At 33.1% G+C, this 19731-nt stretch overlaps 1 protein-coding gene across 1 annotated transcript in view; it reads left to right on the top strand.

Moving 5' to 3' along the window:
* The window catches only part of Prmt3 (protein arginine methyltransferase 3), a 125973-nt gene that overhangs the window by 19713 nt on the left and 86529 nt on the right, over positions 1–19731 (top strand). Inside the window, exons 9-10 of the mRNA XM_047518548.1 lie at positions 5252–5373; positions 15602–15701. Coding sequence (XP_047374504.1) covers positions 5252–5373; positions 15602–15701 — 222 coding nt within the window. The remainder of the gene's footprint in view (positions 1–5251; positions 5374–15601; positions 15702–19731) is intronic.

Raw genomic sequence — 19731 nt, 5'->3', positions numbered from 1 at the left:
CTATGACTAGATTTAGAAATTATAATATCATACATTTAAATAGCATTTGATAATTTATAGATAACTTTCAAATATGTTTTTTCTTTGTCACTGTGTAATGTACTTATATCTAAGCAGTACTTACCTCCATTTTACATGTAGAGTGACTTTATTTCAAACCAGTAGATTAATGACTTCTTCAAAACACACAACTGAAAACCCCGAGGCTTTTTTATTCTAGTTTAGTGTCCTTTCCTGTTATCACACTTTGAGTACCAGTACATTAATATAGAATGAGTTAGGAATTTGGGTGGGACCCATTAGCTACCTATTAATTCACACTATTTCTCATATATATATGTATATGTTATATGATTTGTTTGCTGTAACAGGATATGGTCATGAAATTATTTAAATATAAATTATTTATAAATTTATGAAATTATACAGTTTTCCCTAAATTTACCACTGTTTTTCTCCTTGCTTTTATCACCATTAGATAACAAACTTGGTATCAAAGCATTAGCTTCTGTATCACATAGGAGAGGTTTATTTTTCAGGAAAGTACTTGAAATGAAAAATGTTTTTCTTCTTTTCTTCTTTCATTCATTTCTCCCTGTCTCCTTTGCTTCCTTCCTTTCTTAATATTGTTTCAGTTCATAAGCTCCTGTGGGGACCATATGGTATCTCAAATTAATTTAACTTTGGGTAGCTTTTAATCCTGTTTTTACCCACTCGTAATTAATTTCTATTTGTAGTCCATTGAGGAAGCTCCCAGTTAGGTGCCTTTTTATGCTTCTGGTTATTATCTACAGTTTTAATTTGTTAATTTTTTTCCCTTTTTTTTAAAGGTAAATCAGCATCTTGATTATTTCATAAAATAATTTTATTTTGTTATTTCCATCTTTTTGATTCTGTCAAATTTTTAGTGTATCTGATCATTTGTTGAATTTTGGGCTAGATGTAATAAAGTACAATTTAAAATATAATTAAAATATAGGCTTTAGAAGAAGATCAACCTATGTTTGAATACTAGCTCTCAAATTTACCAGCTGTATGACTCTGAACCTCTTTCTTTCCCTCTCAGAAGCTCTCTGTCCTCATTCGCAAAGTGAGGATTAAATAAAAATTGTTAATGTGTGCATGCATACGTATGTGTGTACATTATATATGTATGTATATATGTGTAGTTTTACAGAAAACACATTTTATTGAGGTATTATATGCACCCCCACACACACCCACCCTTCTGTACTTTCTTCACTCAGCAATTTTTTCATGGAGATCATTTGTTATGAACCTTCCTTTTTTTTCCCCTCAATTTTTTTTTTTTATTGTAACTATTCTAGTGGGTCTGAGCAGGCATCTTATGGTAATTTTGATTTGCATTTCCCTGATGATGGGTGATGTTGAGTATCTTTTCACTAATATTTTTAATAATTCATATATCCAATGTAAGAATGTGCATACATTGCTCCAATTTTTTATTTTAGAAATAATATTGTATGTAATAAAAATATTTTTTTATGTATGTGACTACAATTAAAATTAATTCCTGGCAGAGGACTCCCAGAGTCAAAAAGGGTATACCCTTCATGGTGTTGGTGCTGCTATCTTGTCTTTCCATAAACTGTATGTGAATATGATGATCTTTCTATACACCATTGCCAAAGCACTGTTTTATCAGATTTCTTAATTGCCTACTGACCGTTTATTTTTTATTTTTGTAACTGTTTTTATTTTAAGCTGAGTCCTATGTGAGATCCTGGGCTCAGTCTCCAGCACCAAAAAAAAAAAAAAAAAAAAAAAAAAAAATTCACTCATTGAGGAATTTATGACATACTATTGTATTGTATGTATTTGTCTATTTTACTATCATTTTGTGCCATATAATATTTTGGGTTGATATACTATAATCGCACTCTTTGTGTGTGTTTGTGTATAATATGTATATATATGTGTGTGTATATGTTATAGTTTGCTTACTGTTTTGATATATTTGATACTTTAAAATTATTTTGTTTGCAATGATTTTGTATGGATTATATCTTAAAAGAAAATTCTTAATGCATGTAAAAGTAATTATGTTAAAATGTACTGGTTCACCAGATGGACCACGTGTGCAGCAACACATTCCCACTAGGAGACCATCTGGGTAGAGGATAAGGAGTCACAGCGCAGTAGTCTTACAATTTATTTCTTCAGTGGAAATCAGGCTGTTTAGATTTCTCTCTTCTTGAGCCAATTCTAATAAATTATATTTTCAGAATATAATGAGAGAAAAATCCCCAGTTCTAATAGTAAATAATATAGATAAGAAAATACACAAGTCAAGCAGCCTAGATGTGAAAACATTCTATAAAGTTTCTGTAACTAAAATAATTACCAACACAAGAATATATAGATTAGCAGAGCAGAATTAAAATCCAGAAATAGACCCAAATATACACATAAATTTTAGTGAATATTAAGAGCATTGTAGCAAATTGTTGGGGGGGGGGATCAGACTGTTTATTGACTGATACTGGGACATTTGGTAAGACATGCATAAAAGTAACTTGAAACCATACTGTTTTGGTATGTACCATAAACTGGGTGTGGTAGTGCACACCTGAATCACAGCGGTTAGGGAGACTGAGGCAGGAGAATCAAGAGTTCACAGCCAGCCTCAGCAATGGCGAGTGGCAAGCAGCTCAGTTGAGACCCTGTCTCTAAATTAAAAAAAAACACAAAATAGGGTTGGGGTTGTGGCTCAGTGGTCCAATGCCCCTGAGTCAATTCCCGATACCAAAAAAAAAAAAAAAAAAGTTGTACTGTGATGAAAAAAACAAACTATTGATGAAGCCGTAACTGTATGACATACTATAACTCTATTAGAAGGAATGTGTAAGGATGAATTAGACTTCAATGAGTGCCTATTCAATTATGATCAAAATTAAGAAGCCATAAAAGAAAAAAAAGATTTAAACTGTAAATAGAGAATTTGTACATAGCGAAAATCACTGTAAACAGGATCAAAGTAAAAAAAATATGCTGAGAGAAATTATTTTGAAGTCATAAAGAGTTAATCTCTTTAATTTTTTTTTTCTTTTTCTGTTTTTTGGTGCTGGGGATTGAACCAAGGGTCTTGTATGTGCTGAGCGCATGCTGTACCACTGAGCTACACCAGCAGCCCCCACAAACTCCTATTTCATAAGATTTGATTACACTAATAAAAGAACTGTCAACTCAGTGGAATAATGGGGAAAGGATAGGAGTAGATAAATATATAAAGGATATAAGTAGATAAAAATACAGATGACTCTTCAACATATAGAATGATCTAAACCTCATGGTAAGAGAAATATATATTAAAACTAGACCAATATTATCATTATTTTTTGATTGTCAACTTGACAGACATCCCAAGCCTTGATCTTTTGTTCCATATGTTAGTCTCACATAGGGAAAAGGAGCACTTGCATGTTGCCCTTCGGATTCTTCATGAGTAAAATTGCCTGTGGAGATCATTGAGTTTATGTCTAGCATAATTATGAATATGTATATTTTAATGTGTGAATAAGGTTAGATATGAGGTTATTTATTACAATAGTAAAATGTCAAAAAACTACCTGAATGCCAGTCAGTAGAGAACTGGATCTGTAGATTATTGTATAGCCATAATATAGAATCCTGTACAGCTACATAAAAGAAAGGAGCTCTATAAGATGACATGGAAAGATCTCTAAATTATTGCTAATTTAAAAATAGCAGTATATAGCCAATGAGTATAATATGCTACCATTTGTCTCAAACTGCCAAGAAAGATATGTAGTAGATTCTTAAGGCATAAAAATCTCTTGAAGGATACATAAAAAATGTATTTTTAAATCTGGTGAATATATTCTTCCTAGTGATAAAATGAAATACTTGGTCAGTAGTATAATAAATTCTTAATTACAGATGTTTTTCTTATAACTTCCCATTAGTCAGAATGAAAATCCAGAGCTCCATGCAGTTTGGCTCCTATATAACCCTGACCTTACCTCAAAGTGACCTCTTTCCCACCAAGCTCAGCCACACTGTCCATCTTGCTTTGCTTGGGATCTTATGCCTTGTATTAAACATCATTCTTTCCTTGGCTGGAATATATTTCTGCAAATCTTTGCATGACACACTCTTTTAAGTCTTTCAGTTCTTTGCTTACATATATCAGAAAAGTATTCCCAGACCTATCTAAAAATTTAAAGTGGTCTATGCCCTCTCTCCTCCTCTAATCTTCACTTTAGTCATTTTTTCTTCATAACACTTCTAACATTATTTTATATTCTTTCATTTATTAATTGTCTATTTCTCCAACAAGATTGCATGCACTATTAAGACAGAGGCTTGGTCTTATTAATTGACGTACTTAGGAGTACTTATTCTATATTTAGAGTAGAAGGGCACTGTAACAACTTTATTTAGAACAAGCATATAGAATTTTCTTGGGCCTTTGATAATGAAAGATTTAAAACACTACAGTTTTCAGTAGTTTCACAGAATAGTTTACTTCCAATTGTTGTTTTGCTTAACATGTTTCCTTGGTGACTTGTTTTTATTGTGACCTGAGCAGGTTTCACTCAATATCATTCTAGGAAAAATGTAAAATTCTTGATTAAAAAATAATTGCTTCCCATCTGCTTTCAAATCATCTTAAACTTTGGATCTTCTAAATACTCTTCTTTAACTAATAATGAAGTATCATATTTATAACCTAAATCCTTAAGTTACTGAATTTTGTAAGCTTTTTCTATTGTTGTTGCACTTTTTCTGTTAAAATAAGATATTCAGTTTGGGGGATGGAGGGGATACCGTCATTTTCTACTGTCTTGATTTCTTTATAATGATTATTAAATTGTACTGGATCAGACTATTTTGCTTAATTGTTTCCAAACTTGAAAAAGTTTTATTTTTTTTAAATTTAGAATTACTGAGCCTAACTTTGAAAATATGGACAAAAAAAATTAAAAGCAATTTCTGTTAGAAGTCTAGAAATTACTTGTTTCATATAAAACATCTCTTAAATTTAGCATTATTGGACCTAATTGCAATAGACTATGCATTATACTGTTACTAACTTAAAACAACCTATAGTGATAATATCTTTAGTTTCCCTAAAGAGAAAATACCATATTTGAACAGTGAGCTTTAAAATTTTTATCATAATCTATTTCTACCCAGAAACACCATATATTTGTATAGAGTTTGACCTTGAAGATCTTTTGGAAATGTCTTTATTTTTATACCCTAGGTAGTATTGGATGTTGGATGTGGAACTGGAATTCTCTCTATGTTTGCTGCTAAAGCTGGGGCAAGAAAAGTTCTTGGAGTTGACCAATCTGAAATACTTTACCAGGCAATGGATATCATAAGGTAGATATATTTTTAAGGCTTGCAAAATTATTTTAAAATTGGACAGTTATTTAACAGATGTTCTTGTCTGTAGTATCTTATCACATATAGACTCTTTTAGTAAAACTCTTGTCTAGAATAATAAGATTTTAAATTAGATTGAGCTAATCATGTTTGAATTGAGCGGTATTGGGTAATGTTTTCAGGGTTCTCATTGATGAGAAATTTTTTTTATTTTTCTTTTTGGTGCTGGAGCCTTATGCATGCAAGGCAAGCACTCTACCAACTGAGCTATATCCCCAGCCTGAGAATTATATTTATATATTTTTCTTGCTTTTCACTTATGGCCATAGATAGGCTAATTCTAATAGAAAGTTAGAAATTACCTCTGGGCATGGTTATGCATGTGTGTAATCCTGGCAAACCATGAGGCTAAGGCAGGTAGATTGCAAGTTCCAGGCCAGCCTCAGCAACTTCTCAAGACCCTCAACAACTTCCCAAGACCTTGTCTCAAAATAAAAAGGACTGAGTATGTAGCTCAGTGGTAAAGCTCCTCTGGGTTCAAACTCCACTACCCTCAAAAGTAAAAATAAAATTAGAAATTACTGATATTTATGGTGATATTGACAGGACTCTGAAACTATGAAACTATATCAAATATTTATATCATATTTTCTTCAGCAAAAACCAATTCAACTAAAAACTTAAGGTCTATCTTTTCTTGTGACAATACTAGCCCTTGTACTTCTTTTACATACATAAATTTCACAATGGCTTACAAGTAAGGCAGAATGGGTTTAGTTTATCCCCTAAAATTTAATTTTAGTAGTTAGGTTAATAGTTACAATTGATTTTACAATTGGCTTATATCCTTGTAAGAAAGACAATTCACAACCTGCTAATCAGAAGAGTTGTTTTAATAATGATAGTTACAGAAAGGCCCAATGTGCAAAAACAGATAAATAAAAGAATTCAAGAGAGTAGAGTGAGTACAAAATAAAACTAAAGCTTGACCTTATGTATCACAGAAGAATAGAAATTGTAAAGTAGGATACAGAAAAATCACATTTCACATTTGGACAGGATAGTTGCAGTACATGATCATTAAAAAAAAAAAAAAAGAAAATCACCCAGATGTAAAGTATTATTTGAGGCATTGATGCCAAGCCTAGCGTACAACTACTACAGAGTTCTCATTGATGAGAATTAATCACTGCTAATATTAAGCAATTATATGCCAGCCACTTTGCAAAGCACCATAAAGGAATTAAATTCTTATAACAATCTTAGTGAAGAAACCAGAGCTTAAAGAAGTAATTTACCCATTTTTATAAAGCTAATTAATGAAAGAGCCAAAATTAGAATTCAAATCATGTGATTCCAAATTCTGAGACAAGTATGCTATACTGCCTCTTCACTGGTGAAAAGATAATTAGTAATTGGAGGTCTTAACAAAATTGTTTCCTGCATACTCTTTTGAAAGTCTGTTCACAAACAGAAGAACAGAAGTCATTTTGCCCCACAATGTGAATTTTACCATTTCAAATGGAAGGAAAGGAGAGATGAATATGAACACTATGAAAATAGTTACTGTTTCACAACATAAAAATGGCAAAGCAGAAGGTTTCTGAAGAAACAGTACAATGTTTCCATATCCAAAACAAAAAGGCTTTTCACAGAACTCTGATGAGGGCTAAGATTTATTACAGCAAAGTTTACAGTGCAGGAACAGCAGGAAAAAGGTACCCATAGACTAAGAGGTCCCAGATACACTTCAATACATCTCTCTTTACATCCCCGCTTCAAATCGCAGACACATGAGATCTTACTACCCAGGGAAGTTTGCTGAGTCTTAGTGTGTATAGTTTTCAAAGAGTGCCAAGTCATGTAGGTATTACTCTGCCATGTGACCAGCCATAGTACAGGTCTTAATCAGATACCAGGTGTGCATCATTACTCTTCTGTTTACTTTGAACATTTGTCATCTTGGTTTATCTTGACCCACTGCTTTGGGTTAATAACATCATTACCCAATAACTGTGTTGAATGTTCTAAGAGCTCTGTTCTTAGAGTTTGATCAAGAATCATTTCCAGGTCTATGGAGATAAGCAATAACTGAGTAGAACAGACCTCCTATGTTAACTCTTCTAACAGGTTCAAATTGAAAACCTGGGATTCTTGCTTGACCTTTCTTTCTTCTTTACTCAATATACCTGTTGGAGACCGAGTCCTTTCAATTGAGTATTCTTAATGTTTCTCAAATCTGCCACGTTCTATCCTTGATTTTTCACAAATCCCTACCTTCATTAATATTCCTGTATCTCTTACCTGAATGAATATATTGGCTCTTACTAACTTCCTGAGTTGTTTTTACTTTGTCTTTGCCTCCCACTGCTCCCTGTGGTACAGCCATATCTATGTTCCTACCCAGTTCTGCTTCCCTTCAAATAAAAAGAGTAAGAAAGGAAAAGAAGAATGTTTTTGAGATGTGCGAGATGTATGTATAAGAGAAGATAAAAAAAGAATTTAAAAATGACTATGATCCTGCTGTTAGAGATCATTATTGACATTTTGGTATATTCCTGATAGTCTTAAGAACTTTAGGTCATAGGAGATTGAATCCATACAAAAATTAGTTGTACTAAAATATCAGCTCCTCAAGTTTCTGCAGGTTATTTTCTCTTTTCACTGATACGCCCCAACCATCTGGCACATGGTATGCATTCAGTGTAAATACTTATTCTGGTAAGTGAATAAATTAGTGAATTTCTGACATCTACCACATCACATATTCAAAGACAGGTAAACCACTATTACCAAAGCCTGAAAACCCATTGTCTTTGCTTGAATCCAAATGATCCTTTTCATTACTATTTTTGTAACAAGGACTTATAGGCTGCTTTTGCTCAAAACACCTACTCTTCATTTGGGCCTACAAATATATAAAAACTTGGCATCTCTACCTCCATTTTGCATCTGACTTCTTTGCTCTAAGTTGGTCCTCTTGGATTCCAGGAACAAGAGGTCTAATCCATAAGCTTTTTGTGATGAGTAGAAACTAATTTCCAGGCAACAGCAACTTTTTTTATCACCCCTGACAAGGTACCGCCTGACCAATCCTGAGGCAATGATCAGTTGAAGCCCCTTTTTACCAGGAATGCTTGACTGCTTACTTCTGGTTCCCTTATCTACATCATCTGTAGCTCATGTTAGTACCCTAAAGACAGGACTGGAAATGCTTGGTCCCCTTTATCTTCCTGGTGTAGCTATATTGCTTAATGTTCCTTTGCTGCTTTTCACCATTACTTTTTCCATTTGGTTTTGGACTTGATTTGTTGGGACCCCAAGAGTTGGGCCTCTGGCATAGGACTCCAGTAACATTTTCACTACATTAAAAGCTGAGTTATTGTTCATTTCAAACAATAAATGTTCTCAGTAATTCCACAGCTACACACATAGGCTGGCTGCAGTGGCACATGCCTGTAATCCCAGCAACTCAGGCTGAGGTAGGAGGATCACAAGTTCAAAGCCTGCTTCAGCAATTTAGTGAGACCTAAGCAATTTAGCAAGATCCTGTCTCAAAAGAAAACAATATGAAAGAACTGGGGATGTGGCTTAATAGTTAAGTGCCCCCGAGTTCAATAACTGGTACAAAAAAACAAATCAAACAAAACAACCATAAATACCAGTAATATATATTTGGGAAGGGGCAGATCATGCAATAGCATAGGTCCAGGTCTAGGACCTATGTTTCTATCTGCCTGTTTTCCATGAAATAGCATATATTTGTCCCCTGCCTTGCATGGTTAAAGGCCCTTACTTTTTGTTTCTGTTTATGAATGGAGAACTAGATTCTTTAGTAAAGATAGCTAGTGTGGATTTATTTTTTCTCTCTGAGAGGAGAAAAGGGAGACTTGGTTAGGGCATAATTCTTCCAATAAGCTTTTAGTTCCTTTGTCACTCATCAGCTCCCATCTCCACAATAATCTTTTCTGATGTGTTCCCTGGGCACTGAGTGAGGTTCTTCATAGGTTTTTAATTGTGATTTCATTCCTTTATTTTCCTGTTAAATTATCAGAATCTTTTGTCGGTGTCTTCCAAAATCTGCATTTATTAAATTATTATAATTTATATTTTTCTGTCATTTCACTGTGCTTGAACAACAAAAGAGAAATACATGAACTTGGATGATACATTGAGCTGAAAGCCAAGTAATATTAAACTTGTATTTTTTTAATCTCTTAAGGTTTTTCTTTCCTCCCTTTCATGTGTCTTTAAAGAAAAGTCATTGCCATCCACTTATTCTTGTAGTTAACTTTAGAATTGTTTTATGATCCTTTATCTATTTATTTATTGGATGCTAGGGATTGAACTCAGGGGTACTCTACTACTTGACTACATCCCAACCCTTTTTATTTTTTATTTTGAGACAGGGTCTCACTAAGTTGCTGAGGCCGGCTTCAAACTTGGGATCATCCTGCCTCAGTCTCCCAGGTTGCTGGGATTATAGCTGAGCACCACCGTGCCCACTTATGACTAACTTTAAATGCCACTTACTTGATTAGGTATTCTTTGTATGAACTCCATGATACTTCCTGTTGTTTGCTTGTCTATTTTCCTGTGTTCCTTAGAAAACTGACCAGGTCTTTAATCTCAATCACTTCAGGCAAAAGTAGGTTATAAATTCCATCTTGTATTTCTTATTCTGAAGATCCTGAATTGAATTTCAATGGTCTAAGTAAAATCTAGACTTAATTAGCATCCTTCAGAATACCTCCCAACTTTGTCCCTGAACTCTCCTGGTTCTAGTCATAATAATCATTTATAGTTCTTTAAATTTGCTGTTTCTCTCCCATACACACATAGGAAGTACTTGCACATGACTGTGCCCCATTCCCAGACCTACCTATATCTTTGTGATGCTATCTTTTCCTGGCTAAAGTCAGATGTCATGTACTTGGTTAAGACTTTGCCATATGAGCTTCTTTAGTGCCCAATGCCATTAATGGTTCCTTCTTCCTTTTGCCATACTACTAAGCACGTGGAGAGTGCCTTTTATCTCTGCATGTGCAGTACAAGACAATCAGGATGATGTTCCTTGTATCATTAAATAAAAGTTAAATTGCTACTTTTAGGAAGGGAAATAAGATAGGAAAGTGTGTGTTATTCTAACAAAATTTCCACTCAGAAAAGTTGATAATTTATTGATTTAGTTAGGAGCATTATTTAAAATAGCCCTTTTATTGCCATGTCATATTTCTATAGATTAAAAGCTATGCTTGTTTTTCAGCAGGTGTTTCCAAAGATAGTATTTATTTAGGATGCTTTTATGCTGAAGTATGGTTTCATGAGTAGCCACATGAGAAAACTGAGTAAAATCTATATTTTTTCATGAATGGAAAAATCACATGGTAATAAAGATTAACAGTCTCATGAAAGAAGTTATCTATATGGACGATGTTTGTGTTGAGCTTTGTAATCCATATTACTTGGAGTTGTTGGGCTTTGTCTTTTTTTCCTGTGTATTCTCTGAAATCATAATCTTTCTTGTTATTTATATTTGAACAACAAGTAATTACTGATGCAAATAGGATTATGACTTGTAGTAGACAATAAACAGCCTGAGCAGATGGCCTTTTACACAACACAGATCTTGTTGCAGCAAAACCATTCAGAAGGTATTTCTAGGCAATGGAATATTTTGTTCTTTTTAAGAACTATGCTTTTTGTTTTTCTTCGAAATGTTTATAATTGTTAAAGCCTTTAAATATATTTCAGTAAATAACAAGCAACTGTAGTAATTTCACCAGAATTTTATAAATACTTTTGAAAACACAAATACAAGCATTTTTTCTTTTATTTTCTATTTTATTTTATATTTCTATGAGATATAATATGTATTATATTGTAATATATTTAAACAAAAGCATAAATGGGCATTCGTATATATGTGTGCTTAAATAATAAAAGTAAATAAATATGTGATAACCATCATCCAAGGCAAGAGATAGAACAATGCCACCACTTCAGAATCCTACCCACATCCACTTCCCTTTCTCTGTCAGATGGGTTACTATAAACAATTCTATTATTCACATTTTGTACATGGGTCCTGATACAAACATCTACAGGGTATATTCTTACAAGTACAATTACAAACTTTAGGATATACATGTCTTCAAATTTCCCATATGTTGCCAGGCTATTAGAAAGTGGTCATACCAATATATACTTATACCAGTAGTTTATAACAGTTCTGGTTGTTTTCATACAACTTTTAAACATTTTCTGACCGGTTATGTAGTAGTAACACATTGTAATTTTAATTTTTGTTTCTGTAATTGCTAATGAGATTGATCACCTTTCCTTGTGATTATTGGCCATTTGGATTTCTCCTTATGCTTAGGTTTCTTTTCGGTTGTGTCTTTTTCTTCTTTATCTGTAGACAGTCTATATATATTTTGGATTTGAGCTGTTTGTGGATTTTATGTAATGTAAAAGTCTGGTCTTCTTGCTTATCTTCACTGTCTTTGTAATGTTTTCTGATGAACTAAAATTTTCAGTTCTTGTTTATCAATATTCTTATTTATGGTTGTCATTATTTTTGATTCTAGTAAGAAATATTTACTCTTCTGAGGTTATGGAGGGTATATTCTTTTTTAAATTATTTATAATTGTGCCTTTTACACCAAGGTCTATAATCCACTTGCATTAACTTTGGTTTAGGAAGTGGTTCAGGTTTGTTCTCTTTTTTTCACTTTTGTATTCTGTGTAAATGAACTGCTTGTCCTGACCCTTCTTTCCTTTGTACTTGCACATCATCATTCTCAAGAATAAATTATCAATATATGGGGCCTGTGATAGCAAAACCATACTAAGGCATTAAAACAGAAAAATCACAGGTCATTTATTCATGAGGATATATACAAGAATCCTAATCAATTATGGGCTAAGAGTGTAGTCATTGGTAGAATATGTGCTTAGTGTGCAGGAAGCCCCAGGTTTAAGCTCTAACACCAAAAAAACAAAAACAAAAAAATTGAAGACAGAAAGAAAATAAGCTATGAAGGCAATATATCTGAAGGTAGTTCAAAGTTGATTAAATATGAGAATATCAACCAGAAAAAATCTGTTGAGATCTTCTCAATATTTGCAGATAAAATTCATTATCCATTCACCGTATCTGCTGTCTTTAAAACCTTAGCAAACAAGAAGTATAAAGTTATGTCTTAAAATGATGTATAGTATCTGTGAAAACAGAACCTACAGCATCTTGATAAAGTACTGAAAGCATTCTCTTTTTTTAAAAAAAAAATATTTTTTTTTTTAGTTGTCAGTGAACATTTTTTTTACTTATTTATTTATATGCAGTGCTGAGGATCAAATCCAGGGCTTCACACATGCCAGGCAAGTGCTCTACCACTGAGCCATAACCCCAGCCCCTGAAAGCATTCTCTTAAGTTCAAGAACAAGACAGGGATAGCAGCCATCACCGCTCCCATTTAGCACTTTAAATCCTAGCTCATTCAGCAAGATGATAAAAAGTAAAATTTAATAATTGGAAATGAAGCAAAGCTGTTCTTACTTAAAATGCTGTTTATGAATGAGACCTTAGGAAAAAACTGTATATAAGTTTTAAAAAATCAGTTTTATTTCTGTGAAGGCCACAAAACACTGAAAATTAAAATATATCAAAGTTTATTGGTAATATTTTCCACCTTCTCCAAGATGCTGCAAGGATATTAAGTCACTTTAAATAGGAAATTCACCTGGGAGATGAATGTCCCCCAGCACCCAGTCCCCCAAGATCAGCTATTTTAATTTCTTTCTCCACAGTCTACCTTCTGACCTTGGTCAATATGTCCCAGCTATGTATTTCTCAGATATTATTCATGTTATTGTTTTCTGTAATCATTTAAGCAAACAATATGCCTATGTAACCCTAATGACTACTGGGATTTGAAATATTCACTGCAAAGCTTCTTAATAATTCTTTCAAAGAAACCTCACATGATTTCTCTCTTTCACATGTTTTTTTTCAAAAACCATCTAAGTAGCCCCTCTAAATGGGTTGGTTATTGTTTTATCCCCCTATTTTCTTTCCTCCCATTAATTCCTTTTTTCTGAAACAGACTGTGAATTTACAGTCTGAATTAAACTACAGATAAGCAGGGGCCTCCAGAGAAGCTAAATTAGAGAGGGGAAACCTATTCTCCCACATCTTGGCCTGTTGAGGAAGCCAGAAGAGCACAAATTGGAATATCACCTTCGTGTTAGTATGGATGTTCATCTTGGCATCATTAAGTTGTTTTTTAGGTGAAACTTTTTCTGCTGAAGAAAAAGACAAATGCTGCTAAGAAGAGTGTATGAATCCCCACCAGCAGTTAGCCTTGGTGCAGAATTGGAAGTCCAGAAATAAATCCACATATACTTGATTATGATTGGTTTTTGACAGAGATGCCAAAGTAATTCCGTTGGCTAGTGATAGACTTTCCAACAATTTTTTTCAGTACTGTATCAGTAAATACTGATATGGGAAAAAAAGAAGAGAAGAAAATGTGGGAATATGGCCAGTAAGCACAACAATAATTGGTCATTAGGAAGGTACAATTTATCTTGTACTTGAGATCTTGCTGCACAGTTAAAATTTAAAAGATGAATAGTAATAACTGTTAGAGGCATGTGAAGACAGAAATGCACATATTAGGAATGTAAAATTTTGTATGTGCTCTGTAAAGCAAATTAGCATGTTCTTAAAAAGTTAGATTTATACTACCATTTGGTGTAGTGATTATTTTTGTACCCCTATGTGTATAAAACTTTATTCAGTTAGAGCCAAAAGTTAGAAACACTTCAGAATTTCATCCATAGGTGAGTGGGTAATCAAAATTGTAGTTTATCCATGCAAGAGAATACTCAGTAATAACAGGAAGCAACCTACTAATATATATAAAAAAATGTAAAAATATAAAAAATATCTTGCATATTGAAAGATACCAGGTACAAAAGGGTACATTCAGAATGATCCTATAACCATAGAGCTCTGTAAAATATAAATTTAATAGGTAGTGAAAGAAAATCAGTAGTTGTGGATGGGAGGATTTTCTGAGAAGGGGTATTCCTGGGTCTTTTCAGGGAGATGGAATCTCTGTTTTGATGGTGGGGGTGGTGGCATGCACATGTCTTAAGTTTTTCAAAATTCAGTATAATATATCCTTAAAATGAATGCATTTAATTGCGTGTAAATAATACCTTGATCAAGTTGGGGATGGGTATCTCCTTGGCAAAAACAGAAAAATTCCTTTATGAGTAGAATACAGATTCTTTGAGGATTGAGAACTTAAAAATTTAGATATAAACATATCTGTAGCTTTGCTTTAGTTTCCTAAAGTTATCTGTTGTTATTTGTTCCAAATTGCAGAGAGGTGTTGGGAAATGTGTGCTAACTTTATGATTAAGCATATAAAAACATCTAATGAATGCCATTGGGTAAGGTCAGATAGTTTGGGATAGGATTTCAAGTTTTATACAACATTATTTTGTTATTCATGACATTTTATAGTGCTTGAGATGTATACACAGCTTTCAGAAATATCTGATCCCCTAATAGTCTGTGAAGTAAATAGGGCAGGTATGTCATTCTCTTTTATGGTGAACACACTGGCCCATGAAATTGTTAAAATGCTTAGTGAAGGTCACTTAACTGAGAAGTGTGAGAGGACCTGGACCTTAATATAAAGGCATCTGTATTTTCATTCTCTCACCACTATGACAGACTGCTTCCTTCTATACCAACTTTTGATGTCTGTGTTGGTCTGTCTCCACCCGACCCCCTTTTATTCATACAATTGTCAAGATTAAAATTCTCCCCTTACATTTCCCTAGGATCACCCAAGTTCAATGGTGGAAGGATATTCAATACATCTGACTTTCCCAGGGGAGAAATTTCACAGGAAAGTGTTGAATACTTTCTGTGAAAATCTATATAAAAGCACGTATTCTTAATAAAATTCAGAATTTTCTCAGGCTGAAGATTTCCTTATGAGTTCCTTGTATTACCAAATTAACCGAAGCAATTTTGGGCATTCCCGGAGTGACCAAACAATAATTATAATACTTAGGGGATAAATAAATTCTGAACATACTTTTTTTTCCTTAAAATGTGAATAGTCAGTGAAAATTTTATGTAATTCAACTAACTTGCAAAATCTTCTCACATTCTTATCCAATTCATTATGATAATTTTCAGACTGAATAAATTTGAAGATACTATTATACTAATTAAAGGAAGAATTGAAGAAGTTCATCTTCCTGTAGAAAAAGTGGATGTTATTATATCTGAGTGGATGGTGAGTGTTCACAGGAAAACCTACTTTCATTGGTAAAATAGAGAAGAAATAAATAAATAAGGTTGTCGTTTTTCTGCATTAAATTATATTTAATAAACAACAGAAAGATGGCAGCATTTTAAAAATAGCAACAACATGGTAGTTTATTCTTAATTTTTTCTATTCATTGTTGTTTTATAAAAGAATGTTACCTTTTTTACCTTTAAAATCATAATGTTACTCTTTTTCTACTCTCTAAATTTATGGAGACCTAAGTATTTGCTTGAAAGTTTTTAAGAACTGTAAGGACATACTAGACTATTGCATAAAAATTCACATGATGTTTTCAGTATTATTATCACACTAAATGTTCTATCTTTGTGATCCATTAGTCTATGTAATCAGTGTCTGTTATTACATAAAATATAATTTATTGCTATTATTAAAATTATAAATTTTAAGTATGTTACATAGCTCTATAGATTACTGTTGAAATCAGTATATTGATTTCAACAGTAATATATATCAGTGATATATTCAATATATAACAGTGATATATTCAATATATCAATATTCTGAGTCAAGGCAGAATATTTATTTTGAAATGCATATAAATTAAAATTCATGGTATTTACCAACAAATTTGACATTCTGCTATGCTAGCTTGATGAAGATAAGAGGAATTCCAATAGGCAAAGATTTCTTAGCTATTTGGAGAATTGAAGTTGTTATTTTTTTGTTGTTGTTGTTATTTTGGGGTATCAGGGATTTAACTCAGGGACACTTGACAAGTGAGCCACATCCCAAGCCCTATTTTGTATTTTATTTAGAGACAGGGTCTCGCTTTGTTGCTTAGCACCTCACTTTTGCTGAGGCTGGCCTTGAACTTGTAGTCCTCCTGCCTCAGCCTCCTGAGCCCTTGGGATTACAGGTGTGTGCCACCACACCCAGCTTAAGTTTTTGTTTCTGTTTTTTAAAGCTCTGTTTGATAGATGTTTTCATGAAATGAATTTATCAAAATCTTAGAAACAAGTTTTACTTTACAATTTTCTATAAATTTACAATTTTTGATATACATGGTAAAAATCCTAGCAGTAGAAATTTTAGGGAGTTATTAAAATGTTCTAATATAATATAGTTCTGCATTTACAATTTAGATCCAAGTGTAGTCCCTGTTCTTGGCAGGTACTCTTATATATGAAATAGTGCATTAAATTTTTTCCTGTTTTTTTTTTTTTTTTTTTTTTTCTAATTGTACATCTTTACAGGACTCAATGTGGTAATTTGACACATGTATACAATATGTAATGGTCAAATCAGGAACATTTCCATCTCTGCAAACACACATAATTTCTTTGTGTTGATGTGTAATGAATTATTGTAAGCTATAATTACCCTACTGAATGTAGAAACACTAGTACTTATTCTCCCTATATTTGGTACCACCCTGCCTGTACTCCTCATCCCCTTACCCTTTCTTGCCTCTAGTGACCCCTATTCTGCTCTTTGCTTATTTTCAATCAAATTTTTAACTTCCACCTATGAGTGAGAAGATATGGTATTTGTCTTAATGTACCTGGCTCATTTACTTAACATATGTCCTCCACTTCCATCCATGTTGCCACAAGTGACAGAATTTCATTCTTTTTTATGACCGATTAGAATTCCATTGTGTATACATACATCTTCCTTGTCCATGCATAGCTGTTGTGAGTAGTGAACAACTAAACATGGAGTAGTACAGGTATCTCTTGGATATACTATTTTTGTTTCCTTTGAATATATGCCCAGTAGTGGGATAGCTGGATCATGTGGTAATTCTTTTTTTAGCTTTTTGAGAAACCTCTGTACTATTCCATAATGACTATCCTTATTTACACCAAATGTGTATAAGAGTCCCTTTCTCTGTGATTTTTTGTTTTTAAATGCTAGGGTTTGCTTTTTACAGTTCTTAGTATTAATATTTTTATTCATCATGATCATATCAAAGAATTTGTATGAGCCCTCTGATTTCTCTTGAGTTGAATGAGAAGGTACAAATGTAATCATCAATAGTTACACGTTCAACATCTTTTAAAGACTATGCCAAACAGATGCTTTAGAGAAAGCACAGTTGAAACATTTACTTGGCAATGATTTCAAATAATTTATGCTAAATGTTGTCTGACATCATTTCTTTAGGGATTATTTTTCCTGCAAAATGTATCTTTTATATTAGTCAAATTAGACTTTCTAGGCAAAAGAGACAGACTAGAACAAATTACCTGTTACCTCTGTTGAACATATACAAATCTAACCAATTGGGTTATTCTTATCCTGCCTGGCAGAATTATACTTCTGGGTATTGATTTTCTTGGAATTTTTCTTTGAAAATCTGAAAGATGATCAAGAAGTATTAATGTGCAATTGAAGTCTTAGAGTCATTTGGTTCAACAACTGAAGTAAGAGATTAGCTGGATGGGGAGTATATTTATGAGAATACACTTTCAGCTTTACTGAAAGTCACTGTGGTCTTGGACTTGTTTGCCCTCAGATTCATTTTGTACCCTTTTTCTGCTTCCTTCTGTACCTAAGGAGCACTCACTACCTAGGCTCTAGTAACAGTGGACTTCCCACTGGGTTTCAGGAACTCAATGGGAAACCCTAAGTGGAAGATTTAAGAAAGGAGCCAGGGCATTCCTCTTCTTTTTGTTTTAATACCATGTTGCTCTTCCTTTTGTGACTTCGGTTCCCACTGGTCAGGCCTGTCAACATTAAAACATCCACTATATGATCATGGTTCTGCACTCCTGCGGCAGTGATCTGATTCTCTCTTGATGACATTTCTTATATCCTCTTCGTAAGCAGCTTCCAGCATTAATTTTCCTCTGTTTTAAATAGTTAGACTGATATTAAAGGGCACCCTTCACTTTGGAGGACCAGTGAGGTATGATATCTGCCTTTGTCAGAAAGTCATGGTAGTATAGAGTACTGAGTCATCACAGCATGAGATGAAAGGAGCTAGTTGTTTAGAAGCAAAGACATTTATGAGAGCTCTTCACTAAGGGAATCAGATCAGTGTATTGAAGAAGGGATACCTAAGAAATTTCATTCTTCCTGGCCATAGAGGGGTATCTTAAGTGTTGGCATTATCTTCTTCTACCTTTCTGTGTGAGCATGAGTTAAGTGAAAATCTAGCCATTGTATTAAATGACTAAGTGGAGCCTGAGACAACTAATTTATGGCAGTCGTTTTATGGTAATCAATTCAGGATACCCTTAGTTCTCCAGTGAAATTTGCATTTAAGGCTTTAAGAAAACTTGTACTAGAATATTGTGAAACATCTTAGTTGAGTGTAAATATTATTTATGGTATTTTCTAAATTCTCCTAACTTTGGTATTTCATTAGGATTTCTGAGGTGAGAAGCTGAAAAATACTAATTACATAATTAAACAAGGGGCAAGTATGCTTTCTGAAATTTATCAAACATTTTTCAGGTAATCCTACTTGGATGAAACTTTTTTCATCCAATTCAACTTAATTTTACTTTTTTCTTTTTTTATTTATTTAAAATATTTTGTTTATTATATTTTAAAGGGAATTTCTTTTTAATATATTTAACATTATAATTTTTTGTAATTTTTAAACATTATAATTCATGCATTAAATTAATTGCACAACTTAATGGGGATGAATTTCCGTACATGCATATATCATGCTTTGCTCATGTCCACTCTCCCTTCTACCTTGTCTTGTATCCCCCATTTCCCTCTACCTCAGGTCGCCTTCCTCTTTCATTAATAATCCCTTTTCTACTTTCAAGTCATCCTTTTTTAAAAATTTCTGCATATGAGAAAAGAAAACAATTGACATTTGTCTTTCTATCTTTCCATGTCTAACTTATTTTGTGTCTTCCATTTTCATTTGTGTTTCTGCAAATGACAATTTCATTCTTTGTGGCTGAATAATACTCCTTTGTGCATATATATCACACTTTCTTTACCCATCCATCTGTTGACAGGCATCTGGGTTGATTCCTTATCTTTGCTATTGTGAATAGTGCTGCAATAA

This window comes from Sciurus carolinensis, chromosome 11 (genome assembly GCF_902686445.1).
Source record: "Sciurus carolinensis chromosome 11, mSciCar1.2, whole genome shotgun sequence".
Lineage (NCBI taxonomy): Eukaryota > Metazoa > Chordata > Mammalia > Rodentia > Sciuridae > Sciurus > Sciurus carolinensis.
Note: the sequence above shows the minus strand (reverse complement) of the source record. Positions and strands in the feature narration are given on the sequence as shown.